This window comes from Taeniopygia guttata, chromosome 29 (genome assembly GCF_048771995.1).
Source record: "Taeniopygia guttata chromosome 29, bTaeGut7.mat, whole genome shotgun sequence".
NCBI lineage: Eukaryota > Metazoa > Chordata > Aves > Passeriformes > Estrildidae > Taeniopygia > Taeniopygia guttata.
In genome coordinates this window covers 932,377-958,394 of record NC_133054.1, presented here as the reverse complement: position 1 = coordinate 958,394, position 26,018 = coordinate 932,377, and the positions used below count along the sequence as shown (strand labels likewise).

Genomic DNA, 26,018 nt, shown 5'->3' with positions numbered 1-26,018 from the left:
ATGGCGGAGCTGTGGGCCTGGGCACGATCCAGAGCGTTCCACAGGGCCCCAGTCTGCACTGCGTCCCGCAGGGCCCCCAAGAGCCCTGCCGTGCCCGTCAGGGTGACCCAGAGGTCCCAGGACCAAGAGGTGAGGGGCAGGTGTCGGGCTCTGCGGGCTGCCAGCGGGTGGGGGCTTGGCCATGGTGTTGGTGTCAGGTGCTGCTGACCCCACGGGACCTGTTGGGCAGGGCTGGGGCCCCACTGGTGCTCCAAGGGCCCCTTTGAGGCAGCTGCCCGGGGGGAAGCCACTCACAGGGATGACACGGAAGAGGTGCCAGTGGAAGTGGGAAGTTCTCTGATGGATGTGTTTCTCAGGGATTGCACTGAGGAGGTTCCAGTGAAAGTCAGATGTTCTCATGCTGGGACACTCAGGAAATTCATGCTCTGGGCATGGCTCTTGGTCAAAATGCATGGATTTCTCATTGTTCCATGTTTGTACTGCACTCACCGAACATGTCAGGATAAAGGAAACTCTCTAACAGTATTTTTTAGTATTAGTATTTAGTATTTATGCTCAGCTGTGATGATAGTGGAGAACTCCAGCCACATGCACACCGTTTTCAAAGCTTTTCCAAACAAAGAAATTTCAGCATTTTTAGCAAAAAAAACCACCAAACAAACAACAAACAAACAAAAAAACCCCAAAAAAACCCCCAAAAAAACCCCCCCAAAAAAACCCAAAAAACCAATTAATCTTCATTGGTTCTAAATTACATAATTTCTTCAATTAAGTAATATTCTATCTTCTCTTTGGTATTGATGTCTCCCTTCTCATGGTAATTAATTCACATCTTTCAGTCCATTTATCATAGCTTTTTAGATTTTTATCTCAGACAATTTTGCCTACAGAATGAAGCAGGTGGATGGCAGTAGTTGTTTTTGTTAAAAAATGTACTTAGACTGATGAACATTTCAGTGATTTTTAACCTCCCGCAGAATGTGATGCATTCTGTATTAATTATGAGATCAGACAAGCAACCCAAATTTTGTTATATCTGATTAACCTAGGATAAACTGCTTCCATTTCACAGCTTCAAAGAATTGCATCTAGAGCTGAGGACAAGAGAAAGGGCTTTCATGCCTGTTGAGAGTCAAAATTCACCTTATGCAGATGAAATTCTTCTTGGAGCTGACTCTAAGATGTGCTTCCTTAGTACCAAATAAATCCCAGCATCAGGTCGTGTCCAAAATTCTTATATTTTTGTGAACCACTCTCACCTGGATTGTTAGGTGGACACTGGCCAGTTCAGTTGTACTCAGGTACTTGATTTCAAGGGCAGCCTGTGCCTATAAATTCCGGCAACTGGGAAAGGATGACTTGCTACTTGAACGCTTGGCTGCGTTAGAGGCCAAGTGAGGGTTGCTCTCTCAGGGCAGTTTTGTAGCCGGCTGCTTGCAGACGGAGAACTGTGTCAAAGCAGCCCTTTCTAGTGATGTGACAGCAAACCTTTGCAAATACAGCGCTTGTTTAAAACAAAGGGCCTAGTTAATCAGCAGTGATGGAGAGCAGGCTGAAGTTTTTACAGAAAATATCTTTTTCCTTTTAGCCAAATGCCAGCAAGGCATCGCACAATGGAAGTGCGCAGAATGTCAACTTGTATAACCCAGCTGGAGGTATGATTGTTTTTCACATTTTGCTCAGTGTCGGTAAGATTTTCAACTTGGTAACTCATTTTTGCAGCATATTCTTGGGACAGGGGATCTCTTGTGTTCAGAGATCTCGACTGGAGGTGGTATGCCCTCAGGTCAACCTTGCAGTCTCTTGCCACTACATTTAGCCACTGGTTTGTTTTCCCCTGAGAAAACCTGCTAGTCCTTCCTTGTTTGCATACTGGTTGATGGGATGGACTTGGACTACTCCATGCACCTAAATTCACTGCCTTGGTAGCTAAGATTTTGCTTTTGGAGTATCTAGGCACTGTCATTATCCTCTAAATTTAATTGGGAAAACCTATGCAACCTTGAGAAAGTTGCATAGAGGATTTCATAAGGTCAGCTTGGGAAACTTTGCTTGATTTAATTTTTTCTCTTGGTCGTTAATAAGTGAGTGTTGCCGCAACACAGTGTTGGGTTCTTTTCAAGGCAATCGAAAGGAAGATATTGACGTCATCTTCCCCACGGATTCCATCATTTCCCACAAAGCACAAGGTGCTTAGGTGATGTCATTTGTTATGAATCTGGTCTCAATGCTGTTTCCCCAAGGAGTCTGGTTCCAGGCAGACTCAAGGTGCACATTCCCCTTACAGGCACTCAGTGGTGCTGCCTGCAGCAGTGAGCTGAGCCAGGTACAGCCAGCTGCCCTGAGGAAAGCAGGCTCTCACCTGGCTGTGGCTGCAGTCACCTGCCTGCAGGGACTTCCCTGCCACTGCAAGTGCAGCTCTTGCTCTGCCTTAGCCTACTGCAGAGCATTTTAAACTAGCACCATGGTGGCTTTTTGCAGAGACAAAACTAAACTTCACATTTCTCATTGGGGACATTCTGTTTCACATGTGAATGATGATTTGTGTGATTCTTGGTGGTGGTCTACACAGACCCTAAGGGAATATTTAGCATTCAGTAACTGGGGTGTGAGGACTGGCAGTAGTGAGACAATTGTGGAACTTGGTGCTGCTTTGGCTTTAGGCTGGCACAGAGAAGCTCAGGTGAGACAGGTCTGGTTGCTGCTAGGGTACAGGGTGCCTTTGCAACATGCTCCATGCTGTACCAGTTAGGGACTGGGCTTTGTCACAGAATCAGAGAATCAGAATCAGACTTGGAAGGGATCCACAAGGATATGCAAGTGCAGCTCTGTCCCCAAGAATCCCACCAGGTGCCTGTGGAACTTGTCCAAATGTTTTCTGAGCTGTAGTGGACTTGGTACCATGAGCAGTCTTGTGGGGAGCCTGTCCCAATGCCTGATCACCCTCTGGGTGAAGAACTCTTACCTAATTTTGATCTTAATGCTTGCTTATGGCTTCAGGTAATTTTTGTTAGAAGTTATTCAGGGGTATGGTTTTAGGAGGTGTTTTGTTTGAATGCTGTAGGAAGTTTCTCTATCCACATTGGATTGAACTTCTCAAAACATTAGCGGTGTCTTCACTCGACAACTGGCATGTTTACAGTGCTCTAAATAATTGAAGTGTGTGATGTTTGTGCAATTAGGTTTGCAGACAAATAGAGAGGCATGGTCCAAGGAACAGGAAGTGGAGAAAGGCATTAAAAATTTGACCTACATTGAAAGACTGAAGGAGCGTGTCAAGAAAGGTCAGTCTCTGTGTGTGGGATGGAAGAGACAAAGCTCCCGGATTTCTCACCAATATGCATCAAGTCTCCATCAGCCACTAAGCACGAGTTCCTGGTTTCAAACACTGCTTGCTCTGTCATATCCCCTCCCTTGACCTGCTGGCCACGTTTCACCTGATGCAGCCCAGGACACAGTTGTCTTTCTGGGCTGCCAGCACATGTTTCCAGCTCATGCCCAGCCTCTCATCCACCAGCACCCCCAGGTCCTCCCCACCTTCATCCCAGGCTCCTCATCCCATCCCAGCATCCATGCCCAGCTGGGATAGGGCATGTCCCAATCCCAAAGATGCAGCTCTTTGCACTTGGCCTTGTTGAATCTGATGAGGTTCCCAGGGCCCTACTTGCCAAGGTTCTCCATGTCCCTCTGGATTGCATCCCAGACCTCTGGTGTTGTCAAACTTGCCAAAGAAGCATTTAATCCCCCCGTCCATATCATTCTTGACATAGCTTAGTGCTTGAGCTTACAAACTGGAGAAATACAAAAACCACCATGCATATAAAGAGTTTTCCATAAATACCTCCCCTCCAGTATCACTCCTTCACACGGTATTTTTAATGACTGTTTCTTCCTAATGCTTTACTGTCTGGATTTGTACTGATCTATACATTCTGAACAAATAGAGTTTCCACAGTCTCGGTACTTCGTTTTGCATCAACTACCTTGATTCCTCCCACTCCCCGTTTGACAATTCATTTTCTGTTTTTTCTTTACTGAAGTGAAAATACCAGAGCTCAGGAGAGCCCCACACAGCTCTCCAGATCTTGTGCCTGAGAGGAAGAGAACGATACCCATGAACCCTGCAAAATACATCCGGAGACTTTTCAGTGCTGTTTCTCAACGACCCATCAGAGACAGGGTGATTCATTTACTGGCTCTGAAGAATTACAAGAAGTCAGAGTTACTTACCTGCTTAGAGAGAGAGGGAGTTGTGGAAAAGGACAAGGAGTCCCTTGGAAAGATCCTTCAGGAGGTGAGATCCTGGGGCTGCTGCCAGCAATGCTAACTCTTAGCAGTCTTACTTCAGGGTTTCAATTAGAAACTAATGAGAAGCTTAGGAAATGCCCTTTGCATTTTCCCATCAACTTTACTCAGTTTCCACCCAACTGCAAGTCCATGTGACAAAAAGAAAGAAACCTTCAAAACTTTGGAGGCCTTGTTGTTGTTCTTCTAGAATACCTGGCAATGATAAATTCTTTGTAATGTTGTTGCTTCTCATGCCTTATTTTAATCCTCCCTCTTTTCCTTGCACTGGTAAACTGCTTCATGAAGTAACTTCACAGGGTGAAACTCTCAACTGGGTGAAACACTTAGCTGAGGTCCTTAAAATACCCTGGGACAAGTTTCAGAGGAGAGAATTTTGGTGGCCGCATAGGGCACTATTTCATTTGAAGGGACTTGGTGGCCTCTCAATGGTATTTGCTTCTACTGTGGGGATTGCCTTCCAGGGAAGGGTGTTCCAGGAAAATCCTACATGATAAAGATGGTGGCCCAACTTTGAACACAGAGTTGCTTTGCTGCTGTGTGAATTGAGTTGTCGACTTCCTCGGCACCTATTATTTCTCATAATTTTCCAGTTGTCCTTTTAGCGCCACTGGTATTTCTTTATTACAGCCATTCATACAATTCACATGGACTGAAGGATGCAGTGGCTGTTTCCTCCTTTTTCAATATTCCCCATCAATGTAGGCTGTTGCTGAATTATGCAAGCATTACCATATCAAGTAGCAATATTTCCTTTATAGCTACGAAACAGGTGATGATAAGACTTCAAAGCTCAGCTCCTTAGAGGGTAAGAGATGAAAAAAATGTCTCCTTTCTGTTTGTTCTTGTTAATGTTTAAGGAGATTTTGAAGGAGTATTTTCTTGTTTGCAGTGTGAACTGCCTGGAGATACTGGTTTGCATTCTGAAAGGGCTGTGTGAACAGCACTACATCCTGAAAACTGTTATTTACATTTCTTTTAACTTCATAGGGAGATGGTGGTGTTTTTTGCTATACGTGAAAAACCAGTAGGGAGAACTTGCTGAGCTCTTCTATTCACAACCTTCCTTCTCTTCCAACACAGCCTGAGTTCTGCTTTTAAAAAGTGAATTCCTGATTCTGGGCATCTTTGTTCCTTTTAAGCTGTTGAAGTGTAGCTCTAGGTAGGTTATCTCCTATAAGTGTTCCATAGGAAGCTGCAGTTTCCTCTGAGCAGACACTTGAGAAAGAAAAGCAGTTCTGTTGGCAGAGACAAATGCCAACATCCTGTGGTGCTTCATGGGATGATGAAAACCTGCCCCATTACAGGTCCAGGCTGTGTTCTGCCATGGCAATGTAGCTGGGTGAATCAAGAGGGCAGCAGGTGTCCTCCTGAGAGTGGAAAAATATGGACTTGCTCATGGGGATGATGTTCTTCAGGTCCTACTCCTGAAAAAAGGAAAACAGAAAGGAAAAACCTGGTCTCTCCATGTATTTCAAATGTGAAGTTCTGGCATAGTGTACCTTGATTCTCAAAGCTGCGTTAAAGACCAAAAAACCTGGATCCCTGGTGCAGGGAGAGATTTTCATAGCCTCCATTTCCTCCATGCTTGCAGCAGTTTGGCATTTACTTACATCCAAATTTCTACAGCCCAAATGGACCACACCTGTTTAATATTGTTGCCTCTTACATGACAGCTGCTTTGTTCTTCACATCAAACAAAAGTCCTGGAAAACTGGTGCATGATTTTCTTTTCAGCTTTGCTTTAGCTCTGTACTACCAGTTTTACATCTGTAGTCTGCCTTTAGGTGCAATGAATATTGATGTTTTAAATGTCTGCCCCTAGGTAGCCAACCTGGATGCAAATGAGAATTCTTTCAGTCTGAAGGAACATTTCTTCAAAGACATTCATGTTGATTGGCCTGGCTACAGTGAAAGAGATAGAAAGACATTGGAGGTGACCCTTTTTCAGTAAGTTCAGCCAGGACAACAACCATTTCAAAAAAACCCTCTGGGAAATGAAGGTCTGTTTTTGCTGTGAGGAAAGAACAAGGACTGTTGATATTTTTGCCTTGTAACCTGAAATGCTGAACCATCCTTACAGAAAAACAGCTCCATCTCCAAATGCCACCAGCACCAGCCAGTCACTGTCTCTGGGACCTTCTGAAAGAAACACTCCACCGAGAACTGCTCAGGTATTTTGTGAATTTTTAAACATTCTCTACCATATATGATGTTTTATCCCACTTGCTCTTGGTGTCCAAGCTGTGGTATGAAGCACTAGTGTCTGTACATCATAGAAACCTGAAGTGTGTACTTCTAATGGGATTCCTGTATACTTTTCAAGATGGTTACAATGTCAAAGCCTGCAACAAGCTTGCACCCGTGATTTGTTTGTCATGGTGCATAGGAAACTCTGCTAAGGACAAGATGTAGACATGGTTTTGGTTCCTAGCTGTGTCTGTGCAGGGTTCTTGATGATATGGCAGCTCTAGTACCTAAATCATGTTTGAAGAGAAATCTTAGGGAAGTCTAGCATAAGGACAAATTCCAGTACTGAGGCGTTTCTAGGAAACTTGTTTTTCTGTCCTAAGCAGCATTTAGGCTCCCATTTTGATTCAGGCTATCCCATGTGTGAGGAGGGGACTTGGAATCATTAGGGAATACCTTGGACTTGTCAGGCTTAAAATCAAGAGATGGCCAATACAAGGGGGCAAGGAAAAAGTTTTGAAAGAATCTTGGAAAACCCTGCTTGAAAGGTATCTTTTCTATACCTTAAAGAATTCTCTTTAAACAGCCCTGGTTTTCTCTAGCTCTTTTCCCAGCCAGAGCAGGAAGTGCTGCAGGGCCCAGCATCCTCTTATGTCCTACCTCCGTGCCTACAGCACTTCTGTCAGCAGGCTGGCACAGAGCTGTGTCTGGCAGTCCTGCTCTGAGCTGCTGATGGTGGGAGCAGTGTGTGCTTGGTAGGGAAGAGGCTGTGATCCAGGGTTTCCTCTGGAGAGCAGCAGGAATGAGACCTGCAGCCAGACTGGGGCTTCTCTCTGTTGTTATCATCTCTGCACTGGACACGCTGTGATCAGCACCGCACCAGTGGCTCCTTGGGGCCACTTTAGTGAATGGTGTGGCTGTGTGGCTGAGCTCCTCATTTTGGGGAAGCCTTTGATAGAGGTGCTGAAGGGAATGTCTTTTTCCCAAAGCCATTTAGCTACAGAGCTGGAGGAGGACTTGCTGAATACTCAGGTGAGAAAGTAGGAATGAAAGAGAGAACATATTGAGCTGCAGCACCTCCTTGTATGACAGGCCGTTTTAGGTAAGAAAGGTGTGCGTTCAACCATTGCCAGGTCAGAAATGCTGCTTTTTCAAAGCAAACCTAATTGGCATCATCTTTGCAGAAACGGCCTCTGGCTTCTGCCTTTATCCATCCTGTGATGACCAAGAAGCAGAGGATTGACCAAGAGCCCCATGGTATCCAGTCAGCAGCTGGTGGCCACTCTCCTTCTTCCTTGGACCTGCCTTCCACATCCTGCTCAACTTTGAACCTGGCTCCAAGTGTCAGCTCCATTTCCACCTCCACCTGTCAGCTCCAAGAGAAAGATAAAATTCGGACTCCATCTGGAATCCCAGCGCCTGTCAGGGTGCAGCGGAAGATTCCCAGCTCCAAAGGTGAGGAAACAGAGTTAGACAGGGTGAAAAAATCCCATCCTTTGGGTTTCGATACAATGCTTGCCATGAGCAAAGCCAAAGAGATGAGCAGAGAGTGCAGCACCCAAGCAGAAAAGGAGTCACACAATCCAAGTGCAAAGGGTATTAAACTGGTGGACCACTTTTAGATATGCTTCCATTTCATTTTTTACTGGATATCCGTACGGTTTTTTAGTCATATCTAGCCTCCCATCCACCAGCACCTCCAAGTCCTCCCCACCTTCATCCCCAAGCCTGTCTTGGTGTCAGGGAATGTCCGAAACCCAAAGATGCAGCCCTTTGCACTTGGCCTTGTTGAATCTGATGAGGTTCCAAAGGCCCTACTTCTTGGTCCTTCCAGATGGCATCCCATGCCTCTGGTTTTGGCAAACTTGCTGAGGGTGCACCTAATCCATTCTAGAGGATGCACTTGCTGAGGGTGCACTTAGTGTCATTCTAGAGATAGCTGAATGCTTGAGCTTACAAACTGGGGAAATCATATAAAAGTAAAATGCATAAAAATATTTTTTCCTAAAAACTTCCCATCCAGCATCACTCCTTTACCAGCTTTTAATGACTGTTTCTTTTTAATGCTTTACTCTTTGGATGCTTGGAGATCTGTAAATGACGGACAAATAGAGGCTCAAAAGTCTTGGTACATCCTTTTGAATCAGCTTCCTTGCCTTCTCCAAACCTCCCATTTGAACTATTTGTTTCTGGTTTTCCCTCTCTTTAGGAGCAAAAGCAGTGGTCAGAGGAGCCCAGCAAAGCAATTCAGGTCCTGTGCCTGAGAAGAAGAGGATGATGTCTGTGAGACTTGCAGACATTGACTGGAGCGGTTGCGCTGCTGTTTACGGCCGACCCTACAGGGACAGGGTGATTCATTTACTTGCTCTGAGGGATTACAAGGAGCCAGAGTTACTTGCTCGGCTGCAGAGAGATGGAGTCAGGCAGAAGGACAAGGATTCCCTTGGAAAAATCCTTCAGGAGGTGAGATCGTGGAGCTTGTGCCAGCACTTCTTCCATCATGCTATTCTGCCGTTCATAATTTTTCTACTTCCACGCCTGTTTAAATTAGAGACTTTTCCAATACTCCTTCGAGTTAAGTTCCACTAGGATGACTTTCTCATAGGCTTTCATAACGCACCCCCATTGAAAGATGCAGCAGATCCTTCCTTCCTTTTTAAATATTCCCCATCCACAGAGGCTTTTGCTGAATAATGCAAACATTAATATATCCAATAGGACTAGTTCCTCTTTAGCTAGGAAAAAGCATTTTGGAACCTAGTCAAAGGACTCAAATTCAACATGGATACACTTTCAGTTGATCCTACAGTCACTTTAAGGAACTGATTCCCTGAACCTGTGAGGTTTGTTGCTGTGTTTGCCCAGGGCAGTGGCAGGGATTTTTCACCCTGAAGACATTCCCGATATAATGAGAGCCACATTTTGCCATCCCAACTCAAGTAGCCCATTTAGGTTTCTGTAGTTTGCATATATGGGCGTAATGAACATTTGTTTTCCGAAATGTCTGCCTGTAGGTTGCTGACGTGAATGCAAAGGATAATTCCTTCAGTCTGAAGGAACATCTGTTTCCAGCCCTTCAGACTGATTGGCCTGGCTACAGCAAAACCGAGAGAGCGAATTTGAAGTTAATACTTTCTAGGTAAGTTCAGTCTTTTGGGGAAGGAAAAGAGCCTTTTCAGAAGAAAGCCCTGGGAAATGAAGCCTAGGTTCTTAGAATATGCTGAGGCAGCAGGGACCTGCCAGGATCCTGGCCCTGCACAGGACACCACAAGAATCACACCAGGTGCCCAAGAGTGCTATCCAAACACTTCCTGAAGCCTTGCTGCAGCGACCACTGGCCTGGGGAGCCTGTTGCAGTGCTCAAGCACCCTCTGGGGCATGAATGTTTTCCTGATATCCTGCCTAAAGCTCCCTCAACTCAGCTTCATGCTCTTTCCTGGAGTCCTGGCACTGAAGGTCTGCAAGGAAAGGACTATGGCAGTTGACATTTAGGCCTTGTAACTTGAAATATTGGACCATCCTTACAGAAAAGCAGCTCCATCTCAGAACCCCACCAGCAGCAGCCAAGCAACATCTCCAGGGCCTTCTGAGAGAGATGCTCCAGCAAGACCTGTTCAGGTATTTTGTGCATTTTTAACATTCTGTACACTGTATTAAAGTTTCAGCAGACTTGCTGGTGGTATAAAAGGTGTGATGTGAATGTGCAGGACCAGGCCTAAGCATGGTTTGCCTCAGACATTGCAAGTGCTGTGACAGGAAGGCTGTGATGAGAAGAGAGGATCCTGCAGGGGTGGAGCAGCACTGTCCTGAGCCAAATTTCTGCTCTGCCTGAAGACTTGAGCTCAGTCCCCACCCTCAACTCATTCCCTGGAGGAGGCCTCAAAGGGCTGGCTCTGCAGGAAAAATCTCCTGTACATAAGAGGCTGCAGCAGGGTGGGGCAGATGGGGCCCTCTCTCTCTCTTGTCCCTCTGTCTCTCTGTCACTCTCATTGCTGACTCCAGCTCTGCACTATCCACGTGGCTGCACCAACACAGGAGCTACAGAATGGTGATATTTCCTCAGTCCCTGCTCTGCCTCTGTTTCTCCCCTCCCTCACTCTGCCTGGGCACACACGGCTGTCCTGTTTTACTCCATCCTCAGTTTGGAAGTTGCTGTGGCTGTGGGGAGCTTGTGGCTCTGTGTTGTGGCTTGTGAGTCAGCAGCTGTGAGAAGGTCCTTGGGAGGAGCTGAGAGATGATTGAAGGGCACTGAGCAACAGTGAGGGCTTGTTGGTAACCACTTGTGACACTCTCTTGTACAAATTCAAGGGCTTGTTAGCCAGCAGCTTTTGAGTCTGCACAGCAGGTAGCTTGCTGGATTTACGACAGCTGCTCCCAAAAGCACAAGAGTTTCCTGACATGTGGCTGCTGTCTTTGTTCATCCTGATGAGAATTCACAACCGACCATCACACCCTGTACTCCTGGATTCTAAGAGGGAAGCACTAGTCTCGTTTTTAACACATAAAACTCTAAAACAGCCAGGTGCCTCTTCAGTAAATCATGTGGATGTTTGACAGCAAAAGCTGAGTCTGTTCCTGGTGTGTGCAAGCAGAAATTAGGACCCAGATAAAACTCACTGGACCTCCCCTTTGGGGAGGCTTTGCTGGAGCTGCTGAAGGGAGTGTCTACTTCCCAAAGCCTTTTAGCAGTAGACTTGGAGAAGGACTGGCTAAGTCCTAAGATGAGAAACTAGGAATGCAATAGAGCAGATATTTACCTGGAGGTCCTCCATGTTTGACAGCTATTTTTATTTAAAAAACATGTGTTTTCAACCTTTGCCAGTTCACAAATCCTGCTTTTTTACAATGGGAGCAAAACCTGATCTGGGTCAGAGATTAATGAACTGTTTTGTTATTGTTGTAGAAACGGCCTTGTGCTTCTGGCTTGACCAGTCCTGCGATGAGCAAGAAGTGGAGGATTGAGCAGTAGCTCAGTTACCTCCAGGCAGAACCTGGTGGCCACTCTTCTTCCAGGGTGCTGGCTGTGACATCCCGTTCTACTTCCTACCTGTCTGCAAATGTCGGCTCCATTTCCCCTGCACCCTTTAGGTTCAAGAAAGACACAAATTTCTGAGTTCTACCATGACAGCACTCGTGTGTTGAAGACTACCATGTCAAAAAAGATGTGAAGAGAATTCGGGAGGCTGAAGCAGTAGTGTCCCTTGGATCTCCATGAAGGTACCAATGTGCAGCTTTTCCTAACTCCAGTGTGGATAACGATGGAGTAAAGATTTGATGATTAAGAGAAGCCTCTGCATGAATTAAGGTGCAAGAAAGACCATATTCCAGAGTCAATAGTACAGGCATTCTTTAATAGTAAATGTCAGCTAAGGAGGTAGAAAGCTAAAGGAGGAGATGGGCCAGGTGGGGAGAAGTGCTGAGATGAACACCGAAGTGGGTTAGGCCCGGATGGGCCCTCCCTTCCTGCAGTGCAGCTGCACAGGCTCAGCTGCAGCAGTGCTGCTGCATCCCCTCATCGTATTTGCAGTGCAGGAGGGGAGGGAGAAATGTGTGTGTGTGTGTGTGGTATAAAACACTGGAAATTGCTCCCAGCTTGTCTCAGAGCAGTGGTGTTGGCAAGGGCAGTCAGGCCTCCTGCAGCTCTGGGGCTCTGGGGCAGCTGTGGCCTTTGGAGCAGGCAGGGCCCTGGGCCCCACTGGGTGCAGCCAGGGATGCTCTGTGGAAGGCTGAGGGCAAGCCTGGCCCTGCAGGGGAGCAGTGCAGTGAGGCCTGTGCTCGGGCTCTTGCTAGCAAATGTCACTGGGCAGAGGCCAGTAGTCGAAGCTACTGCTTCTCGGGAACCTCCCAAAATGTTGACAGGCATCTGTAGTTTTATTTTCAAACTTATCCTGCACACCAGTCAGGTGCATCTGGCCTGGGATGCATCCCTGGCATATGTTGTTGTCTGTCCTTGCACTGAATTTTAACTTGTTAAAGATTTATTCCTTGTAAATATTTATCTCAGGATGGTTTGAAGTGTTTATTCCCATGTGGAATGAGTTTTTGTCATTGCAAAGAGAACCGATCTTCAGGCCCAGAGGAGCAGAAGCTTTGGTGTGACAGTGTTTGGATGTGGCATCTATTATTCTCATTGCCACTTCATCTTGGATTTGTATCATGAGCTTGATAAACCTCACACCTGTTGATTTGAGGGAGAAGGGATTGAAGAAGGCTTGACTCCCTTCAGTGGCTTTAAGCGTTAATGAGTCTTGCCCTCTTTAGGAGCTGCTGTGCTTTGGGTTGTTGTTGTTGTTGTGGTTTCAGACTTGTCTAGAGTTTGTTCTTGGGTCTGTAATACAACAGGCTCAGTTTGCAAATTTCCCAGAAGGATGGTGGCTCACAGAGAAAAATACCTCCAAAGTCAAACTGAGAGTAATTTTATTTTTTTACACGAATAAAACCAGACTGGCCTGGCTTGGTAACCTCTGAGTCTGCCTCAAGGCTATTTTAAAGAAAAGGTCATGAAATTCTAAACTCTGCATAAATGTTGACATGCCCTAATTTTCTTTTGATTTCTCCTTCCTAGGGTAGCCCCAGCTACTCTGAGATGAGGAGCAGATGCCAGTACCTCCACAAAAAGCTGTCCCACATTCAGCAATGAGTATCTGAATTTGGCAAGCAGCAAGTGGAGTCCTGGCACCAGCTGTCTACTTCAGCAAGGAAACATCTATGAACTCGGGCTGTTTTATTTTAAAAGAAGATTAAGCTTTTAGGATTCTTCAAGTTAGGATTGAGTAGATGATTATTTGTTAAAAACATAGGATTAGTTAGTCTAAGATTACAGAATTTAGTATTGAACTTCAGCAATAAAGAAGTTGCATTCTTGTTAACTCCTTCTCTTATTGTCACTTCTCTCCAAAGAAGTATTTTTTCCCATACCGGTTGGGGGATGGGCCAATTAAATCTACTTTCTAAAAAAACCACTAATTTTACCCTAAACCAACCATTTTTGGCACCCAATGTGAGGCCCAAGAAAGAAGAAAAACCTGTCATGATTGCATTTTGGTTGTGCTTACTCTGTAGTGGCACAAAGCAGTCAGTAACGATGTTACTTGAAGTGGTAATGTCTCTCGGGGTGGGGGCCTTCATGTATTTCTAGTCCCAAGGCTTTTTTGAAGTTGTAATAACTTTCTAGGCACTAGGATTATTTTCTTATCTGAAAACAGCTCCACTATTGTTCTAATCCATAGCTTTTCCAGTAGAGGGGCATGGGGTTGAATAGCTATTGTGCTAGGCTCAGTAATAATAATTTATAGGGAGTTTACAAAAGTACTGAAGTCTGTTCAAGATATATTTGGTTTATAGTTTCTCCATCCTACCCTATGTCCCAGTTCCAGTAGCATGTTTTGGGGGTTTATTAGAAATTACACACAGTTTATTAGATGAAAAACAAGGGATGAATCTTCCCAGCCTTTCCTTTCCTTCTTCTCCTTTGAATCTGTTAAGTCTCTTTTTGAAAAGGTTCAGTTTCCCCTGAATGTTAAAGAGACCACTTTCCTCGTATTTAATCTAGTAAACTTCCTCTATATAGTCTACAGCTCCTCTAGACTGAGGGCTAAGATGTCCAGAGTATAATAAATAAAAAGGTCTTTGCTCATCAAAACGAGCATTGAAAGAGATAAGAATTTGAACTGAGTAGGGAATCTCAAGATGTGTGAGGTGAAAGAGAAAGGTGGGGAAACAGCAAGTATTCTGCTTAAGAATTGTGCAGATGCAAGTAGCATAGCAGACTGTGTAACTAATTATATACAAGTTAACTTTTAGGCCAAGGACAATCTGCAAGGAAGATGAGGAGCCTTCATTCCTATGACCACCAAGGGCAGAAAAAAGACCCCCTAGCACCCAATTGCACCGGCGCAGAGTGCATCGACAGAAAATACATCAACTGGAAAAAAAAAGGGACTATAAAAACAAAAAGGTCAAAGGGGGAAGGTGCGCCGTGGCAGAGCAGAGACTCCCCGGCCGCCCAGCGTTGTTCTTTTGCTTAATACTGCTTGCTTAATAAATTCTTGTTAATTGATTTATCTATAATTAGCCTCCACAATTGAATTTGTCCATAACAAATTTGGTGCCGTGACTTGGATAAGGGCGACCGGGTGGGAATTCCTAATCAGGGAGGCGTCCTGCTGCCTCTGCAGCAGCCCTGGTGCAGGCTTTGCATTCCCGGACCCTTACTGACGAACCTAAATTTGGTATTAAGCAAAAGGTAACCCCGTAATCTTTGTGCATGAAGCCCAGGCGAAGACACAGGACAGCATGAGTCTAAAAGTGGGGATCCGCTCGGTTGGGGTTGGGATCCCAGGACATAACGCATGAGATGTCCTTTTAGGACGAGGCAAGTGCGGACCTCTAAGTAGTGCAGTTTCCAGACCCCGAGAGGGGCTGGGCCACGAACAGGGGGCCGCGAGTGTGTGTGTGCGTGAAGGTGTCCTGGAAGATGGGAGAGAGGAAAAGCAAGCCCTCTGCTTCCATGGGGAGGGGGACCCCGCTGAAGCTTCCCCAGATACCCCCTGACAGTCCGTTAGGTCTAATGATAAAATCTTGGGATGAATATCCTTCAAGAAAAGGGAAGGATAAGGCAAAAATGATACATTATTGTATAAAAGTATGGGGAGGGAAACAAATCCGTAGTGATAATTTATTTTGGCCAGTGTTTGGAAGCTTTGAGGACTGGATTTACCAGGCATTAAACATTTATGTAAACTCTAAAGAACCTTTTGATATGGAAGAGAGCAAGTATGCTGCTCTCTGGATAGTGGGGGAAACAAGAGCAAAACTTTTTGCCTTAAGCACCCAGGGAGGGAAAAAGAAAAATAAAAAGCCTGAGGAAGTTCCAACTGCACCCCCTCTACCATACGTACCTCCCCCTCCTCCACCCCCACCAGCACCACCCGCAGTCTACCCTGATTTGGATCAAGGGGGAGATTTTGATAACTAAGAGATAAAAATCCCAGAGCCGGTCCCTGAGAAAAATCACCATGTTACTCGTAGTCTAACAAGGGGGGAAAGAGAAAGGGAAGGGCAAGCTCTGTATCTATTAAGGGAAGTAGCTTTGGGAATAATCCCTAACCCCAGTGCTGGTCAGCAGGGACAACCAGCCGAAATTCCGGGAATAGGTTATGTGGAGGTACCTCTTAACTCAGGAGATGTGAGGGAGTTCAAGAAAGAAATGGGAGCATATGGGCCAAATCTTAAAGGAATTTTCTGACCCTATAGCCTGGGACTTCCCATGTGAACAAATTCAGAATCCAGCTGAGGTGGCAGAGTACCTGAAAGAGAAATGCCATGGTAAGTCTAAGGAGAAAAAGATCATTGCAGCGTTCTGGGCCCTGGCATATGCTTATCGCATCCTGCTAGATACTGTAGGGCAGCAGACAGAGGAAGGGGGGCAGGGAGATAAATCAGCAGCTATCCCAGTCACTCAGGCTGCAGCCAACAGCCCAAGCTCAAAGCCAGCAGCTAAACCAGACTGTGAGCCTAAGCTAGGAGCTAAACCAGACTGTAAGCCTCAAACAGTGGCTGTTGCTACGAGCACAATGGGCCAGTGATATCTCAGGCCATCAGGGCAGAGATGGCACCTGTAAGTGGGCACAAGACCAAGGGGTGGATCTAACCATGGACAGTATTTCTCAGGTGATCCATGACTGTGAAGCGTGTACTGTGATCAAGGAGGCCAAGCGAGTGAAGCCCCTCTGGTATGGTGGGCGGTGGTCCAAGTACAAGTATGGGGAGGCCTGGCAGATTGACTACATCACACTGCCCCAGACACGCCAAGGCAAGCGCCATGTGCTCACAATGGTAAAAGCCACCACAGGATGGCTGGAAAAAGTTCTTTATAGAAAGGGTTGTCCAGCCCTGAAACAGAATGCCCAAGGCAGTGGTGGCACCCCCATCTTGGCGTGGGGATTTAAAAGCCATGTGGATATGGCACTTGGGGACATGAGTTAGTGGTGGAATTGGTTGGACTCAATCTTTTCCAACCCAAATAATTCTATGATTTTACATTTAGCAGAGAATGTTTACTGTTAGACCTGGAATCTCAGACATTCCCACAGCAGTAATCCAAATGGAGATGTGTAATTAGTAGCATGAGTTGTGGAGACTTCTGAGGCGGGGAAGATGATCTTTAGAATCATGGTATTTGAAACTTTGGAGACTTATGCTTGGATATTTCTTTGACTGCCAGCTCATGGAAACATTATCTATGGGATCTGTCTCACCGTTTTAAGAGTAACAGTATAAGAGGAAAAAAAACCAACAAAAACCGAAAGAAAGCAAGAAACCAGAACACTGCTAGAGAACTAAACCTGCTCTGTATGATTGCTTAACTTTGCTAACTTCTGGCAGCTTGAATATTTCCCTTAATCAGAGAGAGCTGATAGGAATGGACAAGAAAAAACAGACCCTTCCATATCTGTGGGCATGAACATTGCCATCCACAAATAAGTGTTCAGGTTAAGACTACCCAGAGACAAGCAGCATTGCATAAGAAGCCGAACAAATACCAAAAACATGTCCTTGGTACTGGAAGCAAAAATGTCTTGAGAAGGAAAATGTAATAGCATCCTACTAATAGTAATTTGCATGTTAGTTAATTTACTTGTACTAAAAATTATGCCAGTCACATGCAGCCCTGCCTCCCTGGGAGGATGGAGCACTGGAGGGAGTGGGGGTGTGGTAATTAGCCAAGTTTTCCTTGGTATCCAGACTGACCCCATTGCTCCGTGTTCTCCTTCTGCTTCTAGGATGGTGCACCGATTCAGACAACTGGATTCAAAGGTACTTCTGTCCCAGATTGCTCTGGGGAATGTGATTCTCTCTGGTAAAGCAGGGGGTGTGCCATGGCAAGGAAAATGAGCCTCCCAGAGTCGTGTGCAGTCTGTGTCACTGTCACCAGGGCCCCATTTTAATTGAGCTTTTTTACCGTGCTCTTTTGATTCCACAGATAGGAGTGTGTAGGGCATGTAGTGATTAGGACAGAAGGGAATGGTTTTGAACTGAGAGTAGGATTAGATGGGATAATGGGAAAAAATTCTTGGCTGTGAGTTTGGGCCCACCCTGGCACAGGGTACCCAGAGAAGCTGTGGCTGCCCCTGGATCCCTGGAAGTATCAAAAGCCAGGCTGGATGGGGTTGGAGCAGCCAACAATGAGCTGTGAGGTCCCTTCCAAGCCACAAGAGCTTTATATGATGCAGGAAAATGAAACAAAGACACTTGCTTAGCACTGGAGGAGTGTTTCTCAATATTCCTTGTGGGATGGAATAAAACGAAGTAATTTACATCTTAAACTGCAACATTCAGCTGTATAACAGGTCCATGAAATGCCAGTGGGAAGAAGGGATGTCACACACTTGACATGTCCCCATCGCAAAGGTGTCTGTCAAGTTTAGCTTCTGGTGGTGTTGGCCTGGTGTAATTAAGCAATATAAGGAGAGCACATTATGAGAATTGCCATGCAAATAATCTTTTTATGACTGTGATGTTGAAATGGGTATGTGTGTTCACAGTGGGTATTTTCTGAGGCTTGACTGAATTATCTGTTTGGCCTCTGAAGTGAGAAGTGGCTTTGGTATGAAGCAAAGACTTTTCCAGAAGCTCAGGTGAAAAGACCCACATATACTTCAGAGTACTTTTTTTTTTGTTACTGTCAAATAATTTAGATTGCAAAATAATAGCTTGCTTCCAGACTGAAAGGGAAGTGGTGAGTGAGTCTGTGGCTAGTGATGCTTTTCTTGAAACTGAAAGGAGATCTGCTAACCTTAATTCTCTCCTGAAAAGAAATACCCATCTCTTGCTTCTCTCTTCTGGTAACTGCTGGTTAACTCTCTGAAATAGAGGCATCAGGACTCGCTGCATTAATTGCCCTGATGAACACTGTACTTGGGACTGTCCTCTCAAGCACTCTTGCATTTGGTGTAATACTTGCAGAGGCAATTACTTGTTACTTTCATTGCTCATTAGCATTGCATTCCTTCAGCTAGATGGACTTTACAAAAATAACCTCCTCCTTTTTTTTTTTTTTTTTTTTTTTTTTTTTTTAAGCTCTCTGATTTGAAGGGCTTTCTGAAAGAGATTTCCAGTAAAATTAAATGAGTGGAGCTGAAATTCAAGAGCAGCTACTGGAGCAGGGTAAGCCCACTTTAAATCCATTGTCTGCCTTGAAATCAAGTTACCAGCATTTGTGTTGGTGTTAAATTGGTGTGTCTTTGAAAGAAGAGCTAGTATTAATTGTTGATGGTTATATTCATAGTGTCTGATACTGGGGAAGAAAGGAGACACAAATTCTCTTCCTCAATTGTGTTTTTCTTTATGAAAAGTACAGTTTTCCATCTGGGGTTTCTAGCAATTTTTGGCACTGTTTAAAATACCTTGTTTTGCTCGCTTGCCTCTGAATAACTGTGACTAACCCAAGGTTATTTTAGTTGTCTTTGTGTTGGAGGGCATCTAGAAAATGAGGAGCTGCTGTGCTGGATCCTTTACCCTTGGTATCTTTTAACTCTGAAGAGCAGGCAATCCAAATAGAAAAGACAGAAGTGAGGGCAGGAGTAAGGTTTATTTTTCCACTATCAAAGTGGGGCATTAGGCTGGATTGCTGTAGCCTTCCTGTGTCCTGTGCAATAAGCTGCAGTGTGAGGAGCTGACCCAAAGCCTCAGGTCCAGTTTGAGTGTCCGGTCATCAGCCTTGTGTCCATTTGCCTTCTGTTTCAAGAAAGAATTGGTTTGGGTCCCACAGTGGGATGTGAGAGGCAGACAGAATATTGATGCAGAGAACACTGTCACCTTTAGAGACAGAAGGTTAAGAAGTGTAACTGTTGAATGGGATAATCTGGAACAACTTGATCAGCCCGGACATTACGGCCTGGCTCTTTCTTCCACAGAGCGGTTTTGTCCAAAAGACCTTAAACCTGTGCCAAACATTCCCCAGTCAGCTCACTCTTTTCCTGGGAGAACTGGATATTCACTTGACCTAAGTTCCATTTAGTCATGAATGACTTGCAACCACCTAATAAAATCTACAAGGATCACCAGTTCCTGGGCTGCTTCTGGGATGTGCTGGACTTCAAGTTGCCTAAAAAATAGGCTGTAAAATAGTGGAACTCTGGAGGCCATTTAGTCCAGTGCTGCTAAAACAATGCCAGCACAGATCAAAGGGAGCTGCAGTGTGGCTGGAAAACAGGTTGTAATTAGATACAGTGGGGCAGCCTGGGACAAGGGAGGGTAGTTTATGATGGAGCTTGTGGAAAGGGACCTCTCATGATGGATGACAGTGCCTTCAGAAGAATCCTAGAATCCCAGAATGGTTTGGGCTGGAAGGGACCTTAAAGCTCATCCAGTTTCACCCTCTGCCATGGGCAGGGACACCGTCCCCTGGACAAGGCATCCAATCACCCGAGCTGATGAATTGAGAGGATGAAAGCAAAGCCCTGAGGTGGGCTGGGAGTTCTACTCTCCAATTCTTTCTGTTGCTCACACAGGTACCAATTAATGAAGAATAATTGCTCGGAGCTGGCAGCAACCCCCAAGCAGATGGTAACAGAGGCACCAGAGTATCAATGTCTCAGCAGGAGTCAGCAGGATTTTCTTGCAATTTTTATTTTTGTTGATCAAACAGTCCTTTCTCCTTGTTGCAAGGTTGTGGTGAAACTGGAGATGACTGCTTATCTCCTGACATGATTCCTGCCCAAACTCTTCTCATCTGCCCTAAGGTCCAGTGGCAGCAATTAGTCCTTGTTAAGCTGCTGTTGCAAATCACTCCTGTTTCCAAGAGTTCTGCTGCTGTTGCCAAAATCCCTTTGCTTTTCCATTTCACTTGGAGGGACCTGTGCGTGGCTTTCCTTCAAGCACTAATTGCATGTCTGAATGAATCAATCTCCCTTCCTGTTCTGCCCTGTAGTAGCTGGATCTTGCTTGTTCCTTGCACGGGCTGTCAGACCTGCTGGGGTCTGGAATGCTGGTGTGCCAGAATGCAGTGCATTTCAGCATCATCCCCCCAAGGAAAGCCTTTGGTCCAACCCTGCATCCCTATTTCAGACTGTAAAGGAACATTGTGGACTTGTTCCCCCTCTACCCGGAACCTTTCAGCAGTGCAGAAGCTCAGCTATTACAGCCCTGCATGGGAGAGACATTAATTCATCTAGGAACTGTTTCTAAGGCTTTGTGGGCAATCCTTCCTTGGTTTCAGTCATGAAAATTTGTATTCTGGGAATGTTGGAATTCATTTGACTTTTCCAATGTGTTTGCTGATCTTTGCAGCTGGAAATGGAAAAGAGATTGTTGGAACCTTTAAATAGAGCAGTGCTTGATATGGTCAGGTGGTGCTTTCTGTCTAAAATAGCAGCTGAATTCTGTCACTTTTTTTTTTTTTTTTTTTTTGTATAACTGAGAGCATAGCCAACTGAAGGCACTACAAATAGCATTTATTTACATGGCAAAGCATTGTATCAACCTTCCTTCCCAGTGTCTTGGAATCATGGAATCACAGACTCACCAGAGGAAAGGACCTGCAAGGATCATGGAGTCCAACCCCTGGCCCTGCACAGACACCCCAACAATCCTATCCTATGCATCCCTGAGAGCATTGTTCAAATGTTCCTTGGGCTCTGTCAGCCTGGGGCTTTGCCCATTCCCTGGGGGAGTCTGGTCAGTGCCCCAGCACCATCTGGGAGAAGAACCTTTTCCTAAAATTCCACCTTACCCTGCCCTGACACAGCTCCAGCCGCTCCCTCAGGTGCTGTCCCTGTCACAGAGAGCAGAGATTGGAGCTGTCCTTTGGGACAGAGCTGCCAGCCATGCTGAGACCTCCTCGTCTTCTCCAAGCTGAACAAGCCAATTGACCTCAGCTGTTCCTCATACAGCTTCCTCTCCTGGCCCCTCATCATCTTCATTCCCCTCTTTGGATACTCTCTGCAGGCCTTATATCCTTATGATACATTCAGAGAGGTTGCTGCTCTTTTCTCCCTGCATTTCATCACCCAACTGTACTGTATGCTGTGCATGACATCATCCTGGGGTCTCCAGCACTAACAATAGCAGTGGTATCTGTTTTCATGTGGAAATATTTCCTGCTGAAAAGTAAAGGAGCCAGGCTTTCACTGATTCACATGGCAGTTAGCTGCATCATAAATTCTTGAGATAAGGTTCCTTTCTGGAAATTATTTTTCCCATATCATTTGTCTGCCTTGGATGTGAAAATTGTGCTTTTTGTTCACTCCCTTCCTATATAAAACCTGTGGAATGCTTTCAACCCTTCCGGGAAATCCCAAGGGCCTTGCCTTGGAAGAATATACAATAGTCTCCACCTAGGCTTAAAGAGAAGACTTCTGCCATGGAGCCTTGCAACACCAGGATCCACCCCCGTTCCTTTCCCCGTGTCCCAAATTCTTGCAGTTTTTCCTTTCCCTGTTTCCTCATTGGTCCTTGGTCGTGGTATCCCTGGTGGCTGGCCCCGTCTTCCCTGTAGGCCAATGCCCTTTGCCCTGCCCTTTGTGCTGCCCCCGTGCCCTCAGACCATTGGCCACTGACCCCTGCTTAACCTTGTGCAGAGCACATGGCCAGGTCTTTGTCCCTGATCCCTTCAGCCTGGTGGATGCAATAAACCTTTGCTGGAATACATCATAAATAGACCCTTTCTGTCTTTCCTCTGCTGGGCTATGTGTGTGTGTGGACTTGAAATGGCTGTTCTTGTGGCCTTACTCAGAGTAGCTTCTGAAGGTGACACTTTGAAGGAGGCTGCAGCATGTCTAGCACCCTGCCATGTGGCAACAGAAACCTGCTGTGTGATTGCCTGAAGCTGTAGAGATCTATTGTTGTGTGAACGTAACTGTGAAACCATGTTCTGTAAGGTCTGAATTCTGGAGTCAGTCCATGGCCGGTGCTGCACCCAGGGGCACCAGCCCATGCTGCACACGCTGCTCCCTTCCCAGAGGCCGCACGGGCTCTTCTCCAGGCTCCAGGCTCCTGCCAGGGCCGATGGAGCCGTGGCCTGGTGGGGCTGCGGGGCGGCACCGCGGCTCCCCGGGCAGCAGCCGGCCCTCTGCCCCCTCCAGAGCCAGCGCCAGTGTTTGGTGCCAGCACCTGCACGGGGAGCCCTGCAGGCGCTGTTGTCTGGCTGCTGCCAATAAGGGGCAGGGGGCAGAGGCAGGGCTGGCGGCCAGCCCGGGCCCTCGCGGCTGCCCAGGCCAGGTGCTGTGACCGAGGCCCCCCGACACAGAGCTCTGGGCCCGCAGAGCTGCTGCCACCATGGGGAGGGTGGCCAGGTCTCCTGGAGCAGGGCTGCGGAGGCACTGCTGCCGCGGTGGCTCTGGACCCCACAGAAACAGCAATGGAACGTGCACAAGAACAGCAGGTCTGCTTGCAGCACTTCCCTTGGCTGCTCCTTTAGGGTGCTTGCACCACACTCGGAGACACAGAACACCTTCTTTTCCTCTGAGCGGTATTCCTGTCCTCTGCACTTTCCCAATGCACCAGGTATTAGCTGCTGGATTCAACTAGACACACAAACTGCTGCATTAAACTTTCCACTTGGCTGGTTTTTTATTCCAGAATGCTTTAAAAATGCACAGAAAAGTCCAATGAGATGTGACTGTGTCTCTGTCCTGTGAATTTCACTAGATACTGGAGCTTTTGTGTTGCTGCTAATCCCTTCTATGGAAAAAATTAATTCTAGGGAAGAGCAACATCATCTGACAGACACCAAGTGTTGCCAGCAGTTGCTCCAGGTGCTCCTGCCAACAGCCCCTGCAGGAAGGAGCACAGCCCCCAGTGCACGTGGGTTTGGCTCCCTCTGGCACAGAAGCCCCCCAGGGGCACAGGTCTCTGGGGCAGGACACGGGCACCAGCCCTGTCAGGGCTCGGGGGGTGGCAGGTCTGCTTGGGTGGGGACTCTGCCACAGCTGCTGGTGTCAGCGCTCCCCGGGCCCCAGGGCTCAGAGCAGCATTCGTGCCCTGGCCCACAGTTCCTTGTGTGTGCCACACCCGCGGGTTTAGGGTGGCCACGGGCTGGGATGCGTCCCGAGGAGGCTGTGGCAGCTTCCATGGAAGGTTCTGTGCCCTTCCCAGCGCAGCTGAGTCGGCAACCCTGGGAGCTCCTTCTGCTGCCCTGAGCCCGCAGAGCCGGGCAGCGTTTGCTGATGGTCTGAGCCGTTCCTAAAGATCCTGTCGGGCTGTCTCAGACACTTGGGGCCAGGGATTCCTTCCAACCTGGGCCACTTTGGCTGGGCAGGGGGTGGCCCCAGGGCAGGTGGCAGTGTGTGCAAGGCCCCTTTGTGACATGGTGCAGCGTGGTCACTATGGCATAGAACGGGACAGGATGGCCTTTGTGACACGTGCTGACATAGGAGCTGGCACTAACCAGAGCACGCCACTCTGCTCAGAGCAGGCGACCGGACAGGACGGGACAGAGCGGTGCCGTGAGGAGCCCCTGCACAGCGCGCTCATTCGTGCCTGACCCGGAGCTTTTCCGAGGCATTATTCCTACAGGTGACCTCGTGGCAAGACCACAGGACTTGGCAGCCCGTGGCCTTCCCGAGGCTTCTCTTTTGTAGGTGCCCTTGAGGACTTGTTCACTTGGAGCTTTCCCAAGCCATCTCTCTTTCCGGTGCCCTCGATACCAGACTCTGGCATGGCGGGCAGACTTCTTGGCTTGTTCAGAGTGTTCAGGGGGAAAAAAAAGAAAAGCCATGAAGCTGCTCCACCACAACAGCATGAAAACCCGGAGCAGTTCCAGCCACCGGAGGACGGTGAGTGGCAGAGCTGGGCCACAGGGCTGATGCCTGCAGCCAGCTTAGCCCCACCCCACCATCCCATCCCATCCCATCCCATCCCATCCCATCCCATCCCATCCCATCCCATCCCATCCCATCCCATCCCATCCCATCCCATCCCATCCCATCCCATCCCATCCCATCCCCTGGGGATGTGCCCATGGACAGGAGGGAAGAGGGCCTGGGCAGACACCCCGCAGTGGCCGTGCTCCATCCCCTGGGGCATCCTGGGGCTGTCCCTGCCTGGGCAGCGCAGGGCTGGGCTGTGTTCTCCGGCCTCTCCCGCAGCCCCTCAGCTCGGGCTGCGCTCGCTCTTTGCCAGATGCAGCCCTGGACCACACAGAAGAGAAGAAACCCGCCCGTGGCCGCTTCCGCAAAACGCTGAAGGTGCCTGCAGCCATCCCCACCTGGGCTGGGCCTGCTGTCACTGCTCAGCCCAGCAGCACGCCTGGAGCACTCCATGGAACATCCCTGGCTTCCATTTCCTTTGTTCTCCTACAGACGTTCTGGAAGTTCCCGCGCATTCGCCGCAGGAAGACCGGCAGCGCAGCAGCTGAGGGCCCGGCCGAGCCTGGCTCGGGGCTGACCGAGCTCCAGGCTGAGCCTGATGTCAGCCCAGATTCGCCTGAGTGCTCAGAGAACTCTGACACCTCAGTGACTGAAACCCAGACAAAGGCTCTTCTCATGCCTGAGGTTGTGGTCATCACAAACACCAACAATGGAGAGACTCAGGGCATCACAAATACCGACAACAGCCCAGATCCAGCGGAACCTTCAGGAGACTCTGAGGTTGCAAGGAATGACCAGAGGGCAAAGGCTGACATGGCAGTGACTGAGGATGTGGACATCACAAACGCCAAAACCAGAGACACTCAGGGCATCGCAAATACTGACACCATGCCCTCTCCCACTCTGAGTCAGGAACTCATATTCGACTATTTCAAGGACCCTTGTGTTTCTTCTCAGCAACAGCAGGTAAGCAGCCTGGGGCCAGGCCTGGAGGCCTCCCAGCATCGTGTCCCCTCAAGCCATGGTCTCTGGGCCCCCTCAGCGTTTGAGGCCAGCACAGTGTGGAAGAAGGGAAGCACTTCTTTGAAATAGCTGGGCAAGTTGTTCCCTTGGACAACGTTCCATCTCTCCCCCATGCTTCCTCCAGGTGCCAGCCAAGGTGAAGAACATCCACCAGAGTCTCATGTCCCAAGTCACTGTGGATGTCTGGCTGAAGACTGACATTTTGAGGCTGGCTAAAGAACAGCCTGCTGACGTGGTGCTGACCCTCCTGCGCTGTGCCCCAACGTGTGACAGGTACGGGGCCCACGAGCCTTGAGAGCTCAGGGCTCAGCAGCCTTTAGGGCCCACGGCCCTGCACAGCCTGTGCAATGGGCTCTGCCAGACAGGCAGAGAGGCCCAGGAGCCTCGGGCCCCTCTGTTTGCTGAGCCTGCTGCCAGTACTCCCCCCCTGCCCTTCAGGGCACAGGGGCTCTGTCATCTGGGCCCCCACGGGTGCACAGGGCATGGTGCCGTGACTGAGATGCCCCTGACACAGAGCTCTGATCCCACAGAGCCGCTGCAATGATCTGGAGAACCATAGGCTCGTCGAGTCGCACAGTGGAAAAGGTGCTGCCAGCGCTGCTCTGCGTGATGGAGAACTGGCCTCTGCACAGCATGTGCACCTCTGATGGGGACAACGAGGAAGTCTTTGCCCTGGCTGTGAGTTTCTAG

General features: G+C 47.7%; 1 protein-coding gene across 1 annotated transcript; it reads left to right on the top strand.

Annotated features, from left to right (window-relative positions):
• Nucleotides 1-26,018, top strand: LOC140680812 (uncharacterized). The gene is made up of 9 exons (XM_072919558.1): nucleotides 1-129; nucleotides 1,589-1,655; nucleotides 2,124-2,189; nucleotides 3,183-3,284; nucleotides 24,147-24,272; nucleotides 24,619-24,683; nucleotides 24,798-25,271; nucleotides 25,453-25,601; nucleotides 25,859-26,018. Exons 1-9 carry the CDS (start codon nucleotides 1-3, stop codon nucleotides 26,016-26,018), a joined length of 1,338 nt encoding a protein of 445 aa, XP_072775659.1.